The 26,204-nt window shown below is 32.9% G+C and overlaps 1 protein-coding gene across 1 annotated transcript in view; it reads right to left on the bottom strand.

Moving 5' to 3' along the window:
• LOC145259709 (meiotic recombination protein SPO11-like) overlaps positions 1 to 26,204 on the bottom strand; it is a 1,082,117-nt gene that overhangs the window by 263,190 nt on the left and 792,723 nt on the right. Inside the window, exon 12 of the mRNA XM_080117391.1 lies at positions 14,545 to 14,656. Coding sequence (XP_079973517.1) covers positions 14,545 to 14,656 — 112 coding nt within the window. The remainder of the gene's footprint in view (positions 1 to 14,544; positions 14,657 to 26,204) is intronic.

Below are 26,204 nucleotides of genomic sequence, written 5' to 3'. Positions count from 1 at the left end.
TTAATAAGCTCATATGCATGTCACATTGGTATAGTCGTAACGGCACAAGCTTTGCTTTTGGTTTCGATTTTAGCTGATGGCACCCAAATACTTTATTCTACTTTTGAAATGACAACTAATAATTTATACAAAATCTGGACAAATCAAAATATCATATTTAAGCATATGCCCAGGCAAAGCCCCCCCCCCCACATCCACTAGTATAATTTAAATAAATACTTAATTCAACATTTGACAACATATGATTTTTTTTTTTTTACAAAGGAGTCACCACTTATCCAGACCCGGAGGCCACTTGAGGATAAGGGTTAATAAGTGTACAGTAGTCAATGGAACAATATCGTTGTAATCGTTAATAGTGGAAATTTGGTAAATTGGATTACTTAAGGGGAACGACTCATCAAGAACTTGTTTACATTGAACTTGAAGACGACCATATTGTAGTCAGTTAAAAAGCAGGAAAACAGAACAGAGTTCCAAAGGCTTGTAGTTCTAAGAAAGAAACTTTGTTCATGGAATCCATGTGTAGGTTAAGGAGCAAATAAAGAATGGGGGAAATTATTGATTGTCAGCTAGACGAGTGTTTTTTGTGAAAGTTTGGCAAGTGGCAAACATAGATTGGAACTCACTATGAAAATAACGATAAAGCAGACATGCTTGCAACGTCTCTTCTGAGGGAAAGAGGTTGCAGGGAAGAGAAAAGGGCATCCATCACTAGGCTACAAAGTCTATTTTGAACTCTGTAAAGGTAGGATAAGCTGCTTCTAACAGTTCCTGCCCAGATGTGGCAGCAGTACTTCATCCTTGGACGTTCCTGGCTCTTATACAGTTAGAGAATTGCATCAGGAGTGAGATATCTACTGGAATGGTAGAATGATCCCACCATTTTTCCAGCGACCTTGGCAACAGACTTGATGTATGTGTTCCATTTCAGATCAGGAGTAAAAGTCACACCCAAAAGCTTGTCAAAACATGGAACCTCCCCAAGACGAGAGCCAGTCATTTCAATTAATGCCAGATGGGGGTCAGGGCATTGATGATGTAAAGATAGAAGCTTGGTTTTAGATGCATTAAAAGTAACAAGCCACCAATTTCAAAATTTAAATTCAAAAGTTAAATTAAAAATTTTATGCAAACGTATACTTTGTTGCTGTTCTATTATAACAAAAGCATTTTAAAATTGGCTCCAGAAAAAAATAACTTCATGAGCTTTCAAAGTTTCAATTGAAAAAAACTAAGTAAAACACCCCAAAAGTTCCAAATTATTTCATTTTCTTGAAATCATATTTACAGTTTTGGTCTCCATCATCCCTACTGAACATTCAGCCTTTAAAAATTTTGCCTTAACTAAAGAAATGACTCACAAAGAAAATCCGTTGCGTTTCAAGTTATGAAATTTAAGCCAAATCCTGACTAGAAATAGATGAGTTTGGAAGTAACTTATAAAAGCCGTTAACACATGCCAGCAGATAAAATGGGCGTTAAACCAATGAATAGTAGTAGTTTCTTTATGAATAATGTCAATTATTAAGATCCACCGTCTCCAAGAAATTGATGCTCTTTATATTTGGTGCTGAACCTACCTTTGAAAGTATTTTTTTTAAATTAAAGGTATTATTTCAATTTTGTATACTAATTCATTTTAAAAATTAAATTGAATTTAAAAAATCCTGTTTGTGAATCTTTATTTGAACGAAAAAAATAACTTATTTTGTTAAAAAATAGAGGACCCTAATTTTTTCTTTTTTTAGTTCTTTTTTGCAATACCTGAACAATATGAATAAAGGAATATCATAATTAATAGAAAAGAAAGAGGAGGAGGATAACAGGAGAAAGAGAAAAAGGGGTGCTACACCCTGTTCCCTCCATCATTACCACTAGATTGCAGATTTAAAATTAACATTTTTTTGTTGTTATTTTTATACTGATCTTCCCACCCTTATACTCACAAGACTAAAGCCACAACTAGGAATAGGACTAAGTACTTTATAGCCAAAGGGGAAATAGCAGCATTCCTGTGACACTAAATTTTATCTGGAGCTTTATTTGAACCTGGTACTTCTGGTTTTCAAGCACAAGTTCAAAAAATCTAAAGAATGTCTCCTAAATAAATATGCCATCAACCATCATGTTATTTAAAACAATCTTGTAAAACAAGGTTTTAAGATGAATACAAACCTCAGAAGCTGGTCATCTATAATATAAATCGGTATTGTGTTACTTGCATATGCTTGTTATATTCCTTCATTTTTCTTTTTTACATGATGATGATGATGATGATGATGATGAATAGCAGTGAAAGTACAGTTTATTATTATTTGAACCCACCTTTGACACACTTGATATGCCAAGATTATTTCACATAAAATCTGATGCAATTTGGTTTAGTAGTTTTCAAGCCTACTGTCATATTATAAAGTTGTCTTTATGATTTAAACTTACATTTAGTGATTAGACGATTGCTGTCAAAAATCAGGGTTTAAAGTGGTTATTCCCAAATGTTAAAAGAGACGTTTGGGAAATTAGAAAATGAAGATTTTTCAGGAATAGAAATATACATGGATTTAAGTTATTTATATCGAAGGATGAGTTTGGTATGAGAAACAGAGGAAGCGAGCACTGAATGAAATAACAAAATGTAGGCTGGCAAATGTTAGCCAATGAGTGAAATATGGTACTGACAGCAAGTTGAGTCATAGCTCTTTCTATCTTTTTGTCTGACACAATGTATGAAGTCTAATAAAAAAAACAACATATTTGTAGTAACAATGTATTCACATGTTGTATTATTTATCACAGTGATCTGGGCTAGAGACAAAGAAGACCTCCCTTAAAGAGGAATCTGCATTTAGAAAAATATATATCTCCTCCCCTTCTCATCATCATCAGAAACGGTAGAACAAGCCTAGAAGAAGATAAACAAACAAGTCTTCAGATCTTTATCTCTTCACTCCAAGCAAAACAAATTCAACATTATTAGTAACCCCCCCCCCCCAAAAAAAATAACATAAATAATGATGATGAAGAAGAAGAAACGAAAAGTCTTGGGAGTCTGGAAAAGATTCTATGGCATGGTCCCTGGCCTTGGTACGGCCATTTTGGAGGTTTTTTTTGCTTTTTTATAGGGTGATCACCACTTGTCAAGGCCAGGAAGCCACTCAGGGATAAGGGTTATTGCATGTACAGTACGTTAGTGTGGGGATTTAATAAAAATGTCTACATAAGGGGGCGGTTAATCAGGAATTTATTTACGTTGGACTTGAAGACATCCAGGTTGTAGTCAGGTGGGAAGCAGGCAGATGGAACAGAGTTTCACAGGCGTGCACTTCTAAGAAGCTTTGTTCATGGAATCTACGTTTTGATTTGGGCACAGATAAAGAGCGGGGAAAATTTTGGACAGTGGTTTCAGCTAGACGGGTGTTTTTCGTAAAAGATTTGCGAGGAGGGACTAGTGATTTGAGCTCAGACGAGCACCTGCTATGGAAATAACGATAAAACAAAGATAGGCTTGCAATGTCTCTTCTGTGGGAGAGAGGTTGCAGGGAAGAGAAAAGGGCATCCCCCACTAAGTCACAAAGTCTATTTTGTACTCTGTCAAGGCAGGATAGGCTGTTTTTAGCAGCTCCTGCCCAGATATGGCAGCAGTATTCCATCCTTGGGTGTACTTGGCTTTTATATAGATAGAGAATTGCATCAGTAGTGAGGTATCTCCTGGAGTGGTAGAAGGATCCCACCATCTTTCCAGCGACCTTGGCAACAGACTTAATGTATGTGTTCCATTTCAGATCAGGTGTAAAAGACAAACCCAGAAGCTTGTCAAAACATGGGACTTCTCCTAGACGAGAGCCATCCATTTCAATTGATGCCAAATGGGGATCAGAGCATTGATGATGTAAAGATAGGAGCTTGGTTTTAGATGCATTAAAGGTAACCAGCCACCTCTTCCCCCACTGAACCACACGCTCGAGATCAGAGGAGAGAGAATCAGAGAGAACTTTGTCATTTACAACCTTTAATGTGTTGCCGTAGATGGTCGTGTCATCAGCATAGATGTCAACGAATGATTTAAGTATGTGTTTAGGGAGATCATTGATGTAGATCAGGAAAAGAGTTGAGCCCAGGATGGACCCCTGAGGGACTTCAGCATTAATACTGCAAGCTACTGATTTTTGTCCATCGACCACTACTCTTATGAGCCTATCAGAGGGAAATGGTTTAATGATAGAGAAAACATTTCCAGTTATACCGTAGCTGGAAATCTTGTGAAGTAGACCTTTATGCCATACCTTGTCGAAGGCCTTTGATATGTCAAGAGCAACTGCCCTAGAAAGGAAGCCTTTGTCAAGCGATTCACTAACCCTATGAGATATAACTGGGGAGAACCATGGTTGGCTGTTGGGTTTTTGTTGGAATTTTTAGATGGTATGAATCGGTCTATACCTACATTAGCCATTCGGTCAGGTCTGATACTATAGAGGACACATCCTTTTTAAACATGGAATGCAGGGGTAAATCAGATATGAATGTACGGAAGCTATCACAGTACGGTGGAGGGGTACGTCTGGGGACTTATTACATTTCATTTTTATTTTAACTGATACGATGGAGTGGTCGGAGGATTCTAGAGGAGAAAAGAACGGAACATGAACATAGCTCAGGGGAAGTGGAGAGAAAAAGGTCTAGAAGGCTTGCATACTGACCTGTAGTATCAGGAACATGGGTGGGCTTGCGAACAATCTGAGTGAGGTCATAAGCAATGGCAAAATCATGACAGAACCTCCCCTCATCGTCTGTCTTATTTGAGTGGATCAGCCATTCCACGTTATGGATGTTGAAGTCACCACAGATGTGAATGTTAGCCGAGGGATGTGCAGACAGGATGTGGTCTATTTTCTCAGATATACTCTTAAAGATAGTAACTCCGCTGTTATGGGGCCGATAGAGGGCAAATATAAATGCAGTGGTGTTAGCAAGTGCAACCTGAAAGCACATATAAGGTTAATTAGGATCTTCTCTAAAGATATCCCTGCCACATGGAAAGCCATCTTTAATGTAGGCACATATTCCATGCCCATGGCGCTCTTGGGGGTCAGATTTAGATGTTAAGTTAGAGTATCCGTTAATTATGAACTCATCTAGGAAAGTGGTCGGCCCTATTCCAGTTTCGCTTAGAAAGAATATGTCCAGTTTCGTCTCCTGTAATTGTGTTTCAACCACTGGAAGGTTGGAACATAGACCTCTGATGTTGGAGAAGGAGACCTGGTAGTAGGGGTCTACGTTGGAAGATGGGGTTTTAAGTTTATTCAAGTTTTTTTTCTGGATATATTGCATGTTGAGGTTTTGGGATTTGTGGAACAGGTTGGCATACTTGGTTAGAGCAGGATAGAGAGGGAAAGTAAGAGAGAAAAGGACAGAAATTTTTTTTTTTTTATGTAGTACATGATAAGATAAAGCCACTAGTATGGCATTGAGAGGCCCCACCAGAGACTACTGCATGGTCCAGAATCCATTCACCAAATGGCAATACAGCAGCCCCAGTACTTTGCACCTGCTGATAGGACAGCCTCCTTAGTGGTAAATCTAAGGTTTGAGTCCCTGACTATCAGGTGGATAACGTCAGACCAGATGAAACTTTACCTCCAGCACCCTTACTAGTGGCATTGCCACAAGGATAGACATAGAGACAGAAAATTTTGCGACAACTCAGACTACTGTTCACGAAGTACTACCGACCTGGGAAGCAGCTTTTTCTTCACCCTTTGTCATAAAAACCACTCATTCTAATGAGGACTGAGAGACAAAAAAGGAGAAGCGAGAGTTACTGGGGCTGTCGATAACACATCCACTCCATTATCTACTCTCCATTAAAAAAAAAGAAAAGAACAAAAGGGGATAGGTACGAGGGACTTATTAATATCTCTTTAGCATTAGTCTGGTGCTCAATTATCAATTCAGGACGCTGTTTGAAGATAATCTCCCCTCCCATATTCATGTGGGGATGATTACTGCTTATGTAAAAACAAATAAAGAGTACTAGTTTTTTTGTTTTTGTTTTTTATGGCATATCGACCCTTTTTCGAGTTATTTAATGCCGAATCCAGTTATTTTGGAAATAGTATTTATGTTGCATCCAGTTATTTTGTAGAAGGTTTTTATTCCTCAAGCTCTTTGTATCTTCAATTGTTATTTTGTAGTGTTTGGTTTGGTTTGGTTGTTTTATAGTGGATTTTATCGTTTTTGTTCCCTGCCCTGCAGAACATGAATGAGTTTTGCAATGGGAAAGGGAAAAGGGTTAGAGTATTAATGTTTGGTACATTTTAAGTTAAGAAACCAGTCAGGAAGTGGGGGAGATAGAAAGAGAAAGGGGAAGAAGGAAAAGCGGGAAAAGAGTACAATAGCGTCTTTGGCTAAGAACCACACCAGGTATGAAAGTTATGCTTAAGCAAAGATAAAATATAAAGGATATATATGGAACATGCATATAAAAATGAAAATAAATTTAAAAAATTGTAAGAGAAGGGTCACCAGTTAGCAATTGCTAATTAAAATATAAATAGATATTTTATAAATAAAAAAATTGGCAAAAATTAAATTTTGTAACAAAACATTTTTATATTTAATATTTCATAAAAATACAAAATATTTTCAATTGGTAAAGGTTCATTTATGCAAATGTGTGTTTGGTAAAGAAAGTTTAATAGTCACAAGTCAAAATGTACATAGTGGGAATAATATGTACATGTAAGTAATACATGTGCATAGTATTGTGTGTGTATGTTGGTTTATCATGTTCTTGTAGTGTGTGTGTACAGCCGTGAGTAGCAATTCATTTCTGTTCCCCGACTGTCATTAATATGTAAGAATGTATGCATGCGATGAAGGTTGATGTGTAAGTTACTGAGTCCATTTTGCCCAACCTCCCTTCCCCCACATCAAATGTAGGAAAGAGGAGGTTGTAGAGAATACATTTTTGTGGTTCCTGGATCTTGTTGATGTTGTCAGCTGGTGGAATTTCTGTGTCTCTAGTTTTTTGCTGTTTGTTTTATAGGAGCTTCTAACTTCCAACCGGCTTACTACTTTCACATATATGTATTACTTTTGGGACTTTAAACTATCTTTATTGGTTGAAAATACTTTAAGTTAACACATTCACATGAACAATTACTTGCTTTAGGAAGTGATGAAACAAACCGGAGAAAGAAATAGAGAAACTAATTTAAGTCATTTACTTTTTAGCATCTGTCAGATTCCACAACTTGTTACTCAGACTCCAGGGAACATCAATTTTTATTGTCAGTGAGCAATTATTGATGATGAGTTGTATGAAACTCAGAGTGAGTACATAATAAAATATGAATGTATGGAACTAGTCAGAAAGCTGAAAGGAATATGGAACATGAGTGTAATAACCAATAATTCTAGGAGCACAATGAACAGTTTTGGAAAACCTAGGAAATTAAATAGGAGAAATTGGAATCGAAGAAGATATTGATATTATACTAAACATATTACGGGTGAAACAAGTTGCAATATTTAAAAAAAAAAACCTTGGAGAGTGGTAACTAATCAATCAGAAGTTGAAAATAGCACTTTGATAAACACAATTAGGCATATAGGAGAATTAAATTGTCTAGTAGACATTATCCTTGAGGTCTTCCTGTACAAGGATTTATCGGACCAACCTGATATGAGGATATTTTCCCCTATAAATAAACCCTAACCAAATATTCCAAATAACATTGTATTCAAAGCCCAAATAAGATCCTTTCGGTATAGTCACACACCGGCTAATACTAGGAATGATGCACCATCTTCAAGTGATGTTGCTTCTAGTAACAGCGTTAAGCTAGATACTCCACCAGACTAGGTGAATCCTTGTCCTGGAATTCGATAAGATCAAGAAACCACAAGAAAGATATACTATAACATAGTTAACTGGATGAGTTTTGTACAAGAAACCGTGAAAGGAAGCTCGCACTGAATGAAATAACAAAATGTAGACTGACAAATGTTAGCCAATGTTAACTGGTCGATTGGGAGAAAAAAAATTAATGTTTCTTACTTCTTTACTAACTCAACATTTGAGAGATAAAGGAGAACTTGAATGGAACACTCAAATATCTATGTAACTTATATAGAGATCAGGTGTTAGCCTTGTATCTATAGATGACACCTAAAAGTTTTATATAGACATTTAGCATTGGAATATTATTTGATGGATCAAGTAAAGAATAGATACCCTGTAACAGTCGACACCACCTGACAGTGACTGGCGCACATTTCAACTAACACCGGTGATTCAACCTTGACATTGGCACAAGCACATGGTGTCGGTTGTTTGTAAACACGTCAAATAGCAAACATGCTCAAATATTTTCCAGCAATTTTTTTTTTTTTTTTAATATATTTACAAAACTTTTGAAGATTTAAAAGAAAAAATATATATTTACAAAACATTTTTTTTTTAGTAAGTAACAAAACAAACGTATTTAAATAAAAGATATTTAAATAAATGGGTGTCCTTCGGTTTCGGATTTTTGCGACCAAGATTGATTTTTATGTACCGTGTTTTTTTTTTTTTTCTGTGTGCGTTTTTAAGACAATTCAATATTTGTTTAATTATTCTTTAAAACATTAATTTCAGCGACAATAAATATATTTTTAAAATAATGTTTTTAAATATTAAATTTTGATGAATATTCATGAGCAAAATGTTTTTTAAATAAAAGATATTTAAATAAATCGGTGTCTTTCTGAGTGCGGTTTTAATATATTTACAGAACTTTTTAATAACTGTTTTATTCTTTTTATCAAACAAAAATAGAACTTTTATAATGACATATTATGGACTGTTTTTCAAACATCGACATTTTGTTTTTTTCTCAATTTAATTATAAATTTTATTTGAACTTTCAACAAACTTTTACAGACATAAAAAATAGACTTTATAGATATTTTATAATAATTTTTTTTTAAATATATTTAACGAAAATTTTTGGTTTTTATCATTTTATTGTTAAATAAAATTTCAAAGTGATAAATGGTGAAAAAAAAATATCTCGAAAAGAAAAAAAACACCTTGTCTTTTTTTTTTTTTAAATAAAACTTTAATTTTAAAAGTTCGATGTTTGGAAAACAGCCCAAACTATATATTTCATTATAAAAGTTCTATTTTTGTTTGATAAAAAGAATAAAACTTAATAAAAAAAAAACAAAAAAAGAAACAGTCCATTAAGTTCAAATAAAGACTGTTTGAATAAAATTTATATAAAAAAAAGGTTCATTCTTTAACACCTTATTATTTTTCTTTCTTTATTTTTTTTTTCGTTTTCACCAGTTTTTTTTCTGTGTACGTTTTTAATACAATTCAATAATTATTTAAAGTGCGATGTATGTCGGTGGTCAGTGAGGGAGAAATCCTTCTAGGCTGAGGCAATTTTTATGCATAATAAAATCGCAAGTATAAACAATCGAGATTTTTAAAATCTTGGTCGCAAAAATCCAAAACAGAAGGACACCCATTTATTTAAATATCTTTTATTTAAATACGTTCGTTTTGTTACTTACTTTTAAAAAAAATGTTTTGTAAATATATATTTTTTCTTTTAAATCTTCAAAAGTTTTGTAAATATATTTAAAAAAAAAAAAAAAAAATTGCTGGCGAATATTCGAGCATGTTTGCTATTTGACGTGTTTACAAACAACCGACGCCATGTGCTTGTGCCAATGTCAAGGTCGAATCACCGGTGTTAGTTGAAATGTGTGCCGGTCACCGCCAGGCGGCGCCGTCTGCTACAGGGTATCTATTCTTTACTTGATCCTATTTGATCACTATTATTTTCTTGAATAGATTTCATATGCTATAATATGACTGCTTCTCAGATACATTTCATGTTCTATGACTCAAATTTAAAACACTGAAATCAGAAGTGCCTGGTCGTTTATTAAAGTGCCTATGATTTGAACATGCTGTAATTGAGCAAATGTCAAGCAATTGATTATTAAATTCATGCGATTTAGAATAAACAATGAAAACAATTTGTGCTAATAGCATACCTCTAACTCCTTTTTCTTATGTGGACTTTCCCCTAGATGACTATATATATTTAGTTGTACTATATTGAACATTAATTTTTGATTCGAACTTTAATAATTCCTCACTAAGGCATGTCTCTCCTACACATGGGTTGATGCACAGAGTACAAAAAAAAAAAAAAAAAAAAAAAAAAAGAGTATCTGATCTAATAGAACCTGCACTGCATACAAAACTCCAGCCCCTGCCCCATTACTACAATATTTTACAAGTATTTCCACAGAATGTGATTCGACAAACTGAGCTGCACCCACACCGCCTCAACGTAAATATGTTTAATAAACATAACAATGCTGACCTCTTCACTGTAGAAGTCCTCCTGGAAAAATTCTTCTCTAATAGCTTATTTCGTTGAACCGCTTACCATGCCTGTACTAACATACATAAATGTGATGTGAACAAACATCTGGCTGTAAAACTCCCAACTTCTGATGTTCTCTATTAATTTGGTCCTTAATCACAATAGTGATTTGCCTTGTCTGAGTTGGAAAAAAAAAAAGAACTAAGAAAAACAAGAGAACTTATGACAATATACCATTCTTCTTTCATTGGCTATTCTTTTTGTACTTGAATTACCACCTTGTTTGTTATACCCCTTTTAGAGGATACCACAGCGAGGATCTGAAGGTTACAATAAAATTAAAAAGATCAAACATATTTGTCACTTTTATGAGATAAAAAGTTATTTCGCATCTTCAAAAATAATACAATTCCTGTTATAGAACTTAAGCTTACAAACATTATTCAACCATTACTTTAAACATCAATAAAGCCATTCTTCTCAAACACATTATACCCCCCCCAAAAAATACATCTCTATATAACGTTGATATTGTGATTATATATCTCTAAAAATGAGGATGTGTGTGTGTGAGGACACTTCTTAACCTATATACTCAATGAATTTTTGATCCAGGTTGAAATTTGGCATATAGGGTATTCAGACATGTGGAAAACTTTTTAATCAGTTTTCATCCGGAAAAAAGGACTGGTAAGGGGTAAAAATTGAAAAATTGGTATGTGGGGGGGGGGTCATCGGATTTTTATCTGTTTATCAACTGGTTCACATGACAGATTCCTTGTTAACATTAAGTAGGTTTGAAAACACTTTATAAAGATTGTGTCAAGCTGGCCTAAAGGTTATCATACTTGACTCACTGTCTTTAGGTTTTGATCTCAGTTTTTATATTTTTTTTTTTTTTTTACAAGAAATGAACTGTTTAGAAAAAAAAAAACATAATACTTGCAAGCACATGCCTCAGTTTCTGTATGAATTAAAATATAATATTTATGCACATTTTATGACAGGGCTACCTGCTAGTGCATATATATAAAGTTAGATATGTGCATATGCTTATATATTTTTGTGTACAGGATTTACTCCTAAACTAATTCACTGATCATTATGATTTCTTTTAACACAGTCCATAAGTTGTAATGTCGGCTATATTTAGTTTATTTTAGTCTTATGTAAAGAGTTTAAAAAGAGAGTTGAAGTGTCTCGTGAAAATGCAGATATCTCTGATTCTGAGAAATTTGAACAATAAGTATTAAATATTAATAAATATTCTCCAAATTTTTATTTTCTTTGGAATATTTAAAAAGTTTTTTAAGGTGCATAGCATGGCCACAGCCTTCTACTTAAAAAATTATTTCAAATTTGCATTAAATTTGGTCCATAATCATTAGGCACCAATTAAGCAAGATGCCTTGAATTTCAATTTCTCATGAAACCTCTTAAGCTTTTTTTTTCTAGACAAAGTTTAGTATCATTATATCTTGATTTAAATTTTTTGAAATTAGACAGAAGTGATGTAAAACTGTTCTGTACCGTGAACTAATTTTACCTGTCATGAGACGGGTATTCTTCTAGTTCAATTAACACAGATTAACAAATCTAGTTGTACTTAAAATTACAAAAGAAACTGATTGTTGTACAGATGTTAAAAGTAGATTGAAAAATAATTCTTATTAAAAGTATATTTCCATGTAATGTACCAAAATAACCTTTCTAAAATAATTTATTTGTAAAATTGAATAATACCTGTTATCAAAAAAAAAAAAAAAGAAAGAAAAATCAATATCCTATTCAATAACGATCACTATCAATTTAATATAAAATCGTATTTTAATATTTGTCCCCTCCAACTTTGTTCTCGCTTAGATCTTATTGGTAGGAGATTAAGTAAAGTTTCTTTTAAGCATATTCCAGCAATTTTAAATAATATTCAAACCTCGATGTTACAAATTTTAAAATGTAGATGACACTCTCTTCTATTAAATATTTGTTTTTATTGATCTTAAAATATAGCAGATGGTACAATCCTGCTGAAAGATGCATGAGTTTCCATAGCATTGGGATCCCTTAATTGAGTATACTTTGACACCCCTTTAAAATAAAAGTTGCTTTGCATAATATGAAAGTTCTATTGCCATCACCACAAATTGCTCCTAATATCAGAAGAGAATCTTTGCAATATATATTGCATTACATCTTTTATGTGGTTTCCTGTTCACCATATAGAGGTGCTTGAAATGTAACATTTTTTAATTTAATTTCATTGCTTTTTATTTGTGTCTTAGAAACATTGTCCAAGGAGTTCCATACTGGTTGTTCAGAAAAGACACTGTATGCCAATGATTTAGGAATTGTCTGTGAAATAATCGAAGGTCTACTTCTTAAGTTCAAGATTTGGAAATTAAAGCCTGAAAATAAATGCCCTGAAGACATTCATCTTAGTGAAGTGATGACCAGTGGTTGTAGTGTCAGAAATCCCCCCCCCCTCCAAAAAAAAAAAAATATCAGGAAAATACCCACATTAAGTTTGTGGTAAGAAAGTCAGGTGCAACTCAATTTTTTGTTGTACATGCAAGCATTGGGTGCACAAAAAGTGCAATAGAATTACTGGTAGTTTGAAACATGATAACCAATTTGTATGCAAGACAACAAAGATGAATGAGAACTCATAGGTGGATGGTAAAGCTATTGAGTAGTTATTCTGAAATTTTATTACCTTCGTGATTGCATTGGAGCACAGGGTGGAGCAGGTCTTAGTGTAATAGCAAAAATTATGAGTGGATAGACTAAGTTCAGAAAACTTTTGAAATCATTAAACAGCAGAGCATTACCACTAAGATAAGAGTCAGGCATGTGTATGCAATGTAATGATGTAAGGAAGTAAAACCTGGCCATGAAGAGAAATAATGTAAGAATCGTACAATGGATGTATAATTTGAGTGTTAAAGACAAGCTTAAATCTGTTGATCTTAAAGGAAGGTTAAATATGGACAGTATAGGGAAATGTGTGCAGAACAGGAGACGTTGATAGTATAGCCACATTGAAAGAATGGATGTGAATTCTTAGGTTAGTCAATATAGAACACTTGAAATAGCAGATTCAGTTCATATGAAAAAATAAACTTAAGAGGGATAAATAAAAACCTGGCTAGAGATAAGTTAATTTGGAAGTCAATTTCTATTATTAATACATTAATAATTTCAATAATAACACGATCGACAAAACTATTGCACATATACAGTAGAACCCCAGAATACAGTGGTCCTAAGATACGTTCTTTCAGGTTACGATGTGGAATACAATGTTCTTTTGGCCCCTGGTTACCATATTTACCCCACCTTACGGTGTTATTTATAATGTTATTTGATTATATACATATCTATTATATACTGTGCTGTATTTTGTTACTAATTTTTAATATGTACTGTGTAAAATTTTGCTTATTTCACCTTATAATCTCAACACTGGAACAGATTAATGCCGTATCCCAGAGTTCTTCTGTAAACTATGACAATTCAAAAGAAAAATGTATACTGGAAAATAATAATTTATTAGAAAATGTTTACAAAACAACTCTGCATATTAAGAATACCTAGTTGGTTATGGGTGTTTATAGATGACGATATATAATATGTATCATAAAATAGCAATACGTTCTTTAGTCCAATAATAGCTTTTTATTATCAAGCTGAGGTATGGTATATTCAGTCCTAAGACATTTACCCTCTCAGGTTTTGTCTTCTATTTGAAAAGAGGTTAGTTTATTGCTAATTGCCTGAGGCATCCTTATCGGGGAATGCTGATGGACTTGCTCAGGACATTTATTTTTTCAGTTAGCTAGAGTGTGTTTATCCTAGTATGCTGGCTTCTCAAAACCACACCAGAGCAAGACGATAAATAATATGTTGTATCATAGACTTAAATAAGCAGAATTCGTTTTGATGTCAATATAATTAGGAGAGAGGGTAAAAAAAAAATCATTGAACTCAACAAACTATATTTGAAATCATTGCAATGTGGGATGTAAATGTTGTTCCAAATTTTTGGAAAGATTTGACAAGAAAAATATGACAATGAATTGAATCAGAAGTGATAATGTTTGATGACATGTGTGAATTTCAAATATAAATATGGAAAAAATAAATGTCTCACCTCTTTTACCAAGGCTTTTTGTGTCTTAATATATGACCTTTTTATCAAATCTTTAGCTTTATTGATGTCAGCTTTGGTCACTGGGAGTTGCAGCTCTTTGGGAATGTGGAGCCTAAAAAAATAAAATAAGCACAAAGATAATGCCCCATTTTCAAAGCTAATTTTATAAGTGAAACAAGCAATATATGAAATATTATAGACTTTTTTCTTATGATGTCATCGTTTACAGAGCCAAGAACAACTTGGGATAAGGGCTAAGGAGATGGAACGATTGCCAGACAAAAATGAGGAATATTATAGGAGTAATGACCAATGGTATGAACTACATTTGATTATTTTAGATTTGCTGACATTAGATTTGAAAACGACCAAGTTGTAATCAACAGAGAAGCAGTCCTGCAGAAATGTTCTCCATAGGCGGAAACCATTATAAAGAAACTCTATGGACGTTCTGTCTAGTGCTAAGCACATAGAAAGAGAACAAAAAGTCTTTTTTTTCATTGTGGTAGCAAAATGAGTTCTTGCTGTGAATGTTTTACAAGGAGGAACCAAAGACTGGAGCTCAGTCAAGCACCAATTGAAAGATAAACATAATGTTTGATTTGTTTGTGTTTAATGATCGATTGTCCATTGTGTGGGTATCCCAGGTTCATCATAGTGCATAAAAGTCCGGTATTGCTTCTAGGTTAATTTGAACAAGAAATATTCAACACAAAGTTTGTAAACTAAGAAATTGCTTATTGTATATCGGAGTTTCTCTTGATCCTTGCTCTTTTTTTGCTTCTTGCAAAGTTGGTTCTCTTTATTGCTATAAACACTATCTCACACCTGAGTCTATTTTCTATTTCTATAAATATACTATTAGATCACGTATGGGATACTGTTATCATGGCAAGTGCTCGATTGAACTTCAATCTATGATCCCCCTCGCCAAACTTTCACAAGAAACACTCGTCTAGCTAAAAACACTATCAATAATTCCCCCCACTCTTTATCTGTGCCTAAACCTAAACGTAGATTCCATGAACAAAGCTTCTTTCTTAGAAGTGCATGCCTGTGGAACTGTCTTCCGTTTTCCTGCTTTCCAGCTGACTACAATCTGATTGTCTTCAAGTCCAACGTAAACAAGTTCTTGATGAGCGGTTCCACTTAAGTTAACAAATTTACCGAATTTCCATTACTAACGATTACTATATTATCCAATTGACTACTGTACAGTCTTAACCTTTATCCTCGAGTGGTCTCTGGACCTTGATAAGTGGTGATGCCTATGTAAAAAAAAAAAATCTCTCATTTGAGCGTTCTTGATAAAGTAAAGAAACATATCTGTAATTTGATTGGCTTCACCTTCTCTTCTCAGACGTGATGTGGCTAGTTTCAACCTTTTTTTAATAAATACTATTATGGCATGTGTTCTCTTCAAAATTGCCTGAGCTATTCCTTGCTTCCTTTGTTGGGCTAGCGATCTCCATGAATTCGCTGTTTTCATACCTCATTGTAATATAACTCATAATTCTTGTAGCTTCTTTCCAAGAACTGCAGATTTGTGGAACTCTCTTCCTGATGATTAATTTCCTCACAACTACAACTTAGGTCTTTTTAAGACTAAGGGTAATAGGCATTTTTTGTCTTAATCATCATTCTTGTTAATTCTTACATCAAGTGGCTTCTTGCTTTGTCTGGAATAATTTCCACAAAAAAGCAATCTATCAATATTCTTTTGTATTGCAGAATATTATTTACTGAAATTTAGAGATTATAATAGGAAAGGTAAAGTAACTTTAGCAGAATTTTCTATTCATTTATTAAAAAATGTTAATATAAAGTTCGAATTATGATGAAAAAATAATTATGACAGCCCCTTTTAGAAACTCGTTTTTTATCATTGAGCACTTTCAGTTGAATTAAAGTCGGTCAATTTAGCTCTTATGCATAGATCATCGTATAACGATTAGATCACTGTGTGACTGACGCAAAGAACATTTAAAAATTAAAATGTTTAAATTCAACGTTATTCCACGCGGTTAATGGTAGCCGATTGGATACGGTCTTTGCTAAATGAGCCAGAGATGGCCCGTTTTGCCGAGTTCAAATCTGTCGACTGGTGTTAATCGTGACACCCTGCACCACAGATTCCTGAAAGGACGAAACACTAGTGTCTGTAGGTATTTAATTATTATAGTAAAAAAATAATATATATATATATATATATATAAAGGAATGGATTAAATAATATATATATATATAATTACATTTTAAAAATAATATATATATACTTCTCCCCATGTGGGGGTACCAAATTGGTTAAAAGGGAAAATTATTCCCAACTCGCATTTAGGTAAAAATGCACTTTCGTAAATAATTAATTCATTCAAAAACATATCGCTAAAACCAAAATCAAAACAACATCTAGGTAAATCGCGATATATCCAGACAGTTGGCGAGATGGTCCAGGGGTAAGGGTTCAGGCTCATTACCATTGGGTCCCGATTTCGAATCTCGCTAGATACAGCCACTCTGATGAGTCGTAGACGACGAAACATGTGTCAGTGGATAATAACATTTTAAAAATAATATATATATATATATATATATATAGATATATATAGATATAGATATAAATAAATAAAGGCATATAATTCATAAATCTATTCTGATTTGCAATTTGCAGAAAACAAAAAACAACAAATAAAAGAATATGATAATGAAAGATGGACTAAAAAATAGAAAAAAAAATCAATTAAGTCTTTCGTCACATGTTTTTCTCATTTTTTAACAAAGAAATCGAGGACAATATTTGTTGTTGCAAAAATATGTGAACTAGAAATAAGGTTTTGAAAAGAAAAATAAGTTGTCAAATTTAAGATAATATTAACATTTTTAACTGGTTTTATATCCCCAGAGGAAAAAATATATTAATAATATATATTTTTTGTATCCTTAAAGTAAATAGACAAAAACTAGGATATACTGGAACTGTCATTTTAAGCAACAAAGTTAAATATAAAATACTAGCAGATTACTCGTCCCAAGACAAGTAAAATTAATCCTCAAACAGAACAGTTTAGCATAATTTTATGCCTCCTTATGAACATTAAAATCAAAATATAACAATAAACCTTATGTAGAATCTTTATTCCAATTTTGTTCAAAATTCATGGCATGGTTTTAATTCTAAAAGAAGTTCTAAAATTTAAGGCTTAAGCTTAAGAAGTCTTAAGAAAAAAAACGACATTCAGCAAATCTTGTTTAATTGGTGTAAATATTTGAATTTTAAAATGTGAAGTTATGCTTATATTATGCCCTAAAATCTTTAAAATACTAAAAGACACTTAAATTTAGGAAATATTTATTCACTGATGCCTAACTACTGTTAAAATTTCATAAAAATCAAAGGTATCTGAATTTTCATTAAGCCCTTCCCCCAATCATTTGCTCCCTTTGTATGAAATTAAATATACATGTTGGTGTAGTCAAAGAAAGAGAAAGCAGAAAAAAAAGAAGCTAGTAGAGCAGAAAATATTCCATCATCTAGAGACCTCTACAGTGAGGGGATTAAATTTTGCTGCTAATCGGGAGGCTTGGAGGGGGGGTATTTACATTGAAGAACATGGAAATAATAAAGACACTTTTAGTATTTATTTTACATGTAGAAATAGAAAGCTTTTTGGATTAAAGTTCTCATCTTGAATGTCATGTTACATTTCAGTCGATGTAACCTCCAACTTTCTTCAGGTGTATCTTGTCGAACTTGGGAATCTTTCTGTTGAACTTAGGACTCTGCATGGAATTTCAAATGGAACCTTTTCTTTAATCTATGGGGGTAGCATGCTCTAGTTCTCTCAGCCATGACCGGTAAAAGTACTAAGTAATTTACAATTATGTTTGAGTATCGCCTGCACAGAAGACTGAACCTTTAACATCAGAAAAAGTATAATTTACAAGTGAATTTTTACCAAGTACTTTATTAATTACATCACAGGTCCTTGTGAATGCTGTAAAAATTACACACAAGATGAGAATAGTACACTGAATAATCCAAATAGTACGAAATATCAATCCTCATCTCAAAACTTTAGAAACTAAAAGCCTTTTGTTTACAAACCTCGTGCTATTTTTTTTTTTTTTTTCTAATGCTGTTTTATTTTATTTTTCTTCTGGTTTAAATTCTCCCTTGTATAATAACAAAAATGTCATGGAATTATTGTTTCCATTTAATTGCAGACTGTTTTTGATCCTAGCATCAACTTTCATTTTCTTTGCTTTTTTTTAACTTAAACATATTAACATTTTTTTGTTTCCATCTGGAGACTATGAATGAAATTCAACCAGAATATTGTACAAATATTCTCTTGATCACTCATCTCCTTCTTGTATGTATTATTTTAAAATATGTTTTCTTTATATTGTCAGCCATTTATGTGTCAGCAAATTGTATTTCCGGTTCAGTCCTCACATTCACATATATTGTTTATACATGGAACTTTTTGACATTCCTCACTCCGTGATGCAATAATAGCAAATTCCAAAATGCTGATGTTTCAAAATAAATTACTTCTATGTCCTATTTTTTTCTCCCTGTTCTGTTTATTTTCGCTTTGTGGGGAATTATATTTTGATATGCCTTCTTTTTACCTTAGATCAGACTATCTTTGTATGTCAGGGGCAACAAAACAGCTTACAAAGAAAAGGGTTTCCCCTCCTTACTTATAAAAACTGTTTTGAATGATCAAGTTGAACAGTGATTTATGATAAAAGACGTTGAGCCTCACTGATTTTGAACTGACAAAGCATTTCATCGACATTCGTATTTTCAGATTTTCATTTACTATCAATATTTGTTAAAGTATACTTATACAGGCTTTAAAAAGTTTAACTTGATACATATGTATATATTACAAAACAATTATATTGAAGCATTTGCCTATTATCTATATATTAATAATCATTTCCAAACTAAAAGATGCATTTATTTCATACTTATAGTATTTTATTCATATGTTAATGAAGTACATCTTACATATACGTAGAATAGCAAAAATTCACGAAACAACTCATTAGAGACAAATATGTATTCCTCAGAAAAAGTGTGTGTGTGTGTATGTATATATAGTAAGTTATAAAATGTATATGGCAATTAAGCTACACAGAATATTCTGCGTTTCATCCACGCTAGGATTCATCAGGCTTATGAATCCTAGCATGGATGAAACGCGGCATATTCAGTGTAGCTTAATTGTCATATATATTTTATAACTTAGTACCTAGCTGTACCTACGTATTGAGCACTGTTAAAGCAAATACTTCAAGTTTACGCATAAATTTATACTTTCTTATATTAATTTATGGGATTAAATGAAGTTATTATATATATATACACGCACACACACACACACACATTTATACAGAGTATAATCACACTTACACACTGGTTCTCATTAAATCATCGAAGTTAAGCAATGTTAAGCCTAGTCAGTACTAAATAAGAGAGCATTATGGAATACTAGGTGCAGTGTACGCACTCCACGCCTATATTGAGATTATTTCCAGTTATCCTGGACTTCTTTTTGTTGCAGTAGTGCCTATTTAAGAGAAGTATGGTTGGAGATTGCACAATCTTTACTGTGCAATTACATATGCTGCCATCCTTACATGGAATATTCATTGTCTCTTGAGACTGAACAAAGGCCATGAGAATATATATAATTATTTCCACAACCAAACCACATCGCAGCTCACAAGAACCATGACAGCCAACAAACCTGAAGTCCAAATGAGGGTGATGAGCCAAAATGAGGACAATGAGCCCAAATGAGGACGAAACTCGAGTCTTGGATTTTCAGTTTGTTGGCTGTCATGGCTCTTGTAAGCTGTGATGTGGTTTGAATGTGGAAATAATTATATAATCTTTCATGTTCTGAAAATTCTATTATTAATTGCTTACTACGTTAGAATGTTGGATGGCATCGTCTTAGTGAGTATAAAATTCCTACTTATGAGACATCGGCTTCAGTTGTTTGAAATTAAGTAGATCCATTCCATAGTTGGATTTTGCTACAGTTTGTTTGATCTGTGTTAATGGACTTTTTTGTGTGTGGCGTGTTTGCTCATGTGGCAGAGTACTTGCCTCGCATGCAAGAGACTCGGGTTTTGAATCCCGAGGTTAGATATGTGTAGCTGATGAGCCAAAATAAGGGTGAAGCTCTAGTCTTGGAGTTCCAGTTTAGTTTGTTGGCTGTCATGGCTTTTGTGAGCTACGACGTGGTTTGGCTGTGGAAATAATATATATATATATATATATACTAGCAGGTGTAAGAAATTCTGCAGAAATAAGCAAGTTTTTTATTGGATGGTTTCTCCGCCCACGGATTTATTTTAACCAATCAAATTGCATGTTATAACTAACTGCCGAGAATGTTCTTTGGTGCCAAATTTCCTTTTCGGATCAGAATCCAGGAAAACATAGAGTGGGACACACGTGGATTTCTCACTTGAATCCAAGAAGACGCAGGGAGGAACAGACTGGATTTCTCACTCAAATCGAGGCAATGAAATTACTTGTTGTTTCGAGATGTTTTAAATGCCCAAATGTGGAGCAGAACTTTCTAATTGCAATCACTAATGCCCTTAAGTAGGGTGAATTTTGCACATTTGTGCTTCAATTTGATGTCTGTCAAGACGAATTTAATTAAGGTCTACTGTTTGACCTGCCATTGCCCGCCATTGGGCAGTTTCTACATAGACTCCTTGTGTATTCCCAGCTAGCAGCTCGACTTAGAAGTCAAATTAACATCTCCTGCCTGCGCATTTCTTCATCAACGGGAATCCTACCCAGCCCTTATCAAAGACAAACTATTATTCCCTTCGGGAACGTTACCAGTCCATAATGGTAGATAACTGAAGATGACGCATCTTTTGCAACTTTTTTACTTTAATAAAATTTACATGGAAGTTTTAAGGTGAGCTTGTTGTAATTTCTGTCTGGTTTTCTTCCGTTTTGCCAGGAATCTCACACTCCTATATTCTTATTGTCATCGAAATTGATGAAATAGTTCATTTTTCAATCAAATCAATTGATTGCATGCTCTAATTGGGGACCAATTGCGATGCACCTGGAGGAAACTTCACATACCTGTTGCAGTGAATGTTCACAGTCTATATTGCACTGTTGAGAACCTACTGTTGTTTTCATTAAATTAATTTTATATATAATAGTTTGCATTAAAGTTTAAAATGCAAAAATCAAGTATCATGCTTCAATTGTTCTCTAAACAGAAACATTTATTTTGAACGTGCCCTTGTTATATTAAAGGATCTCAGAGAATGTTGATGTTATATGCCACGCATTACTGGTTGTGCTGTGATAAGAGCTTGAATTTAAGTTTAAAATTAAAAAGTCAAGTATTATTGTGAAATTGTGCTTTAAACAGAAACATTCATTTCAAACACACTTCTATCATATCAAAAAAACCTACTGTTGATTTTATATGTTGGGTCTTTTGGCTTGTGTAGTAATAGAACTTCTCAAATGCACTAGTGATGTTAGGCTGTATAAGATGTTTACTTTAGTCAAAATCAACCTGGCCATTTTCGAGTCCGTAGGGAACAAACTCACAGGTACACAAAGTCCTTTTTATATAATGAGAGATAGAGAGCAAATCACTTTCAATACATGTCTGACTAAGAATGACAGAGTTTTCTCTTTTTATTATTTTCTTAATCATTGTCTCAACTCAGTGAGCTAGTTTCCAGACATCTGGTGTTAATTGAAAACTACAGGCAAAATAATAAAACACTTTAAATAACAAGAATATAGCAAAAAGAAAAAGACAACTTCTAAAGATGATCATGAAGATGAAAAGAGCTTCAGATGTCTGAAAAATGAATTCTCAGATCCATACTGCATCGACCCAGGAAATAGCTTTAAGAATCAAGACAACGGTTAATAAAAAAAAAAAAAAAGAAAGAAAGAAAATTCTGTTGTCAGATATATAAGATAAAATATTTTTAAAGCCAAATTTGGTGCTAAAATAATTTTTTTTTTCAATAAATAAAATTTTGACTCCCAACCATCTTCAGTAAATTATAGACTTTTTCCCCCTCATTGTCAAGCTATATAACAATGAATACCGATAACAGTCTTGTTGAATAGAGATTCTGCAAAAATAACATTTTATGCGTAGAGATTACACAGCCATGTGTTTAACTGCAACAAATCCAATATTTCTATATTTATAGTTTTTCATGGTAAACAACTGATGATCCCTATAATAATATTGGGACTAGTGTAAATTCTTGGAAGCAAAATAATGCAAGAAATTAATTGACTTAATAAAGGAGTTTTTCTCAAAGGATTTGAGACTAAAAATTTTTTTTTCCATATAGCTTCAAAGGATGAAAAATTTCCAAGACACACACACACACACACATATATATATATATATATATATATATATATATACTAGCTGTACCCTGCCACGCGTTGCAGTGGCTCAATTTGGTGTAATGGAAAAATTTAATAAAAGAGAAAATGCATGTTTCTTATATTAGTACAGCAATCTACTGCAAAAAGTGAAAAAGAAGGCGAAACTGAAAAAATGGTGCTCTTGCAGAATTTGATCTGGATCCTCGAGAGTTTCTGTCAATCATTCATGTTTTGGACTTGACCAACAATCAGTGGATGAAGCCGAACGTAGCAAAAATGTTGAAACGCTAAATGCTTTTTTTTTTGTTTTAAAAAATGTGATTTAGTAATTAATATTTGGTTAATGGTGGGGGGAGGGGGGTTACTATACACAGATTCGAAAAAGTCGTCCAAAAACAAATAAATGAAAGCAAAGGTAAGGTAATTTACGTTTCTACCTAATTGGATAATTGTTTAGTGTTTTTATGTAATGTAAAATGTTTAATTGGCTCAAAAAACAGAAATGGTCGCGAATTCTGTTGAATACGTTAAGTTTGGGAAAGTAAGTTTAAAACTAAAAACTATACAAAACAGTGTCTGAAACTCACCGAACATATGTTACCATGACATAGGCTGGCATAATGGATAGGTTTCTGACAGTATTTTGTATAGTTTTTTTAGTTTTAACTCACTTTCTCTAACTTAAAGTAATCAACAGTGTCCACCACCATTTGTAGCTTTCAAATACACCAATAAACACTGTTTTTCGAACCGACTAAACGTTACATTAAATGAAAAGGGTTTATATTACTAAACACAGATACAAAGAAGTTGTCAAAAAATAAATATATAACAAATAAATGTTATCAAAGGCAAGAAAAGTAAGTGTTCTACCTAACTGGATAAGATTTTAGTGTTTTTATGTAATGTATAATCGGTTCAAAAACATTCAATGTTTATCGGTATATCTGAAAAATACAAATGGCGGCAGACTGTATCGAACATGTTAAGTTTGGGGAAATTTTGGGAAAATGAGTTTAAACTAAAAATACTGTTAGGAACTCACTCAATATATGTTACCATGATGTAGGCTGGCATATAATCGGTGGTTTTAAACTTTTGCTCGATACAGGTGACGACTTTTAAAAATCCCTTTTAGTGATTACCTGGTGTGAGGATATTTGTACAACTAAACGGCAAATCTGCTCAAAAAAATCCGGTATTATTTTACTTTAAGGCCCGTTTCACGTTCATATATAACGAAATATTTTATTGTAGATTTCGGTGTGCTAAAAACGAATCTGCAAACCGTTTACGTAGCAAAAAAAAAGTTTTCATGACATTCCTGAAATTACTTTTTCGAAAAGTGGGTGATCACTTTTCAATGTAAATTTAACTTAGAATGAGCACCCACTTTCTGGCCACCTGAGAGAGGGGCATTTTTCTGTTTCTTGGCTAAAAAGTTTTTTGTTTGATTTCTTTTGCATGGTAATAACCCCTGAACTCTGGGACTATTTTCCATTTAACAGCCGTAGCCTTCGTTTACGCTATGCGTAAGCATAAACGAAAGCTGTTTAGCCAATAAACATGGGGAAAAATCCCCCCTCTCTCAGGTGGCTAGAAAGTGGGTGCTCATTTTAAGTTAAATTTACATGGAAAAGTGATCGCCACTTTTTCGAAAAAGTAATTTCTTCATATCATAAAAACTATTTTTTTGTGACGGAAACGGTTTGCAGATTCGTTTTTAACACACCAAAATCTACAAAAAAAAATTTTGTTATTTACGAATGTGAGACACACAGCCCTTAATGGAAAATTATATAAAAAATCCGGGGGAAAATAGTTTTCAATAAAAACAGCAAATGAATTCGATAGAAAAAAAATGGATGCTATTTTTTTTTTCTTTCTGTGTGTTTCTTGGCTAAAAAGTCTTTTTGTTTGATTTCTTTTGCATGATATTAACCCCTGAACTCTGGAACTATTTTCCATTTCACAGACTTAGCCTTTGTTTATGCTATGCGTGAGCATAAACGAAAACTGTTAAATATGCATTCGCGTACCAAACTGCCTTGTAAAAAAAACCTTTAAGCCAATAAACACGAAAATAAATGCCCCTTCCTCAGGTGGCCAGAAAGTGGGTGCTCATTTTAAGTTAAATTTAGATGGAAAAGTGATCACCCACTTTTCGGAAAAAATTTTTTTTTCAGATCATGAAAACTATTTTGATACTCCTTGGGCGTTGAGTTCCATGGCGACCCGCAGAATTATTTAATAGTCGTTCCCTTAGTACCTCCCTAGTAGCAGTGTCAGAAATTTCGTGAAAATAGCGAATAATTCCACCCCATCTTTCCAAGCTTATAACTCCTCGAAAAATGCAATTCAAGCCCTAATTTTTTTTTTTTTCAATTAAAGGAGCAAGGACCAAGATTTCATTAAAAAAAAATTAAAAAAAACGTGTTTTTTTTAAAAAGGTTTTAAACTTCGGACTTTACAGGTAAAATTCTAAAAGAACACTGTTTTTTTTTGTTTTAAATTTGAATATATTATGTTATGTATTGACCTTTTCTCTTCAATTTGTGAGTAAATAATTATGTACTTATCGGGTTCTAAATTAATTATTATTAGACATTTACAAAATGGGAGGCGTGAATTATTCGACCCCCTGTCTTTCCAAGCTTATAACTCCTCGAAAAATGTAATTCAAGCCCTAATTTTTTTGTCAATTAAAGGAGCAAGGACCAAGGTTCCATTAAAAAAAAAAGAAAGAAAAAACAAATAACGTGGTTTAAAAAAAAGGTCTTAAACTTCAAACTTTACAGGTAAAATTCTAAAAGAACACAATGTTTTTTTTTTTTAAATTTGAATATATTATGTATTGACCTTTTCTCTTCAATTTGTGAGTAAATTAAATATTTACTTTCGGGTTACTAAATTAAGTATTTACTTTTTAATAGACACTTAAAAATTGGTATGGGGGGGGGGGGGTTCGTGAATTAAAAAAAAAAAACGTTTGTCTAAAATATTATATTCGATTTATTGGAAAGAACATAAAATTTCACATTGACCCTGAAAATATCGTAAAAATAGAATCAATAGAAAAATTTTGATAGATTTTTAAAATTTAAAAATTGAAAAATATTGAGTTTAAAAATTGAAAAATATTGAGTTCGGAAAATTCATTAATGTTTAAAAAAAAAAAAAATATTTCTATTACTTTTAAAACAACTGTAATAGTTTATTTTGGAAGTATAATCCA

This window comes from Euprymna scolopes, chromosome 3 (assembly GCF_053919585.1).
Source record: "Euprymna scolopes isolate OS-2025 chromosome 3, ASM5391958v1, whole genome shotgun sequence".
Lineage (NCBI taxonomy): Eukaryota > Metazoa > Mollusca > Cephalopoda > Sepiida > Sepiolidae > Euprymna > Euprymna scolopes.
Note: the sequence above shows the minus strand (reverse complement) of the source record. Positions and strands in the feature narration are given on the sequence as shown.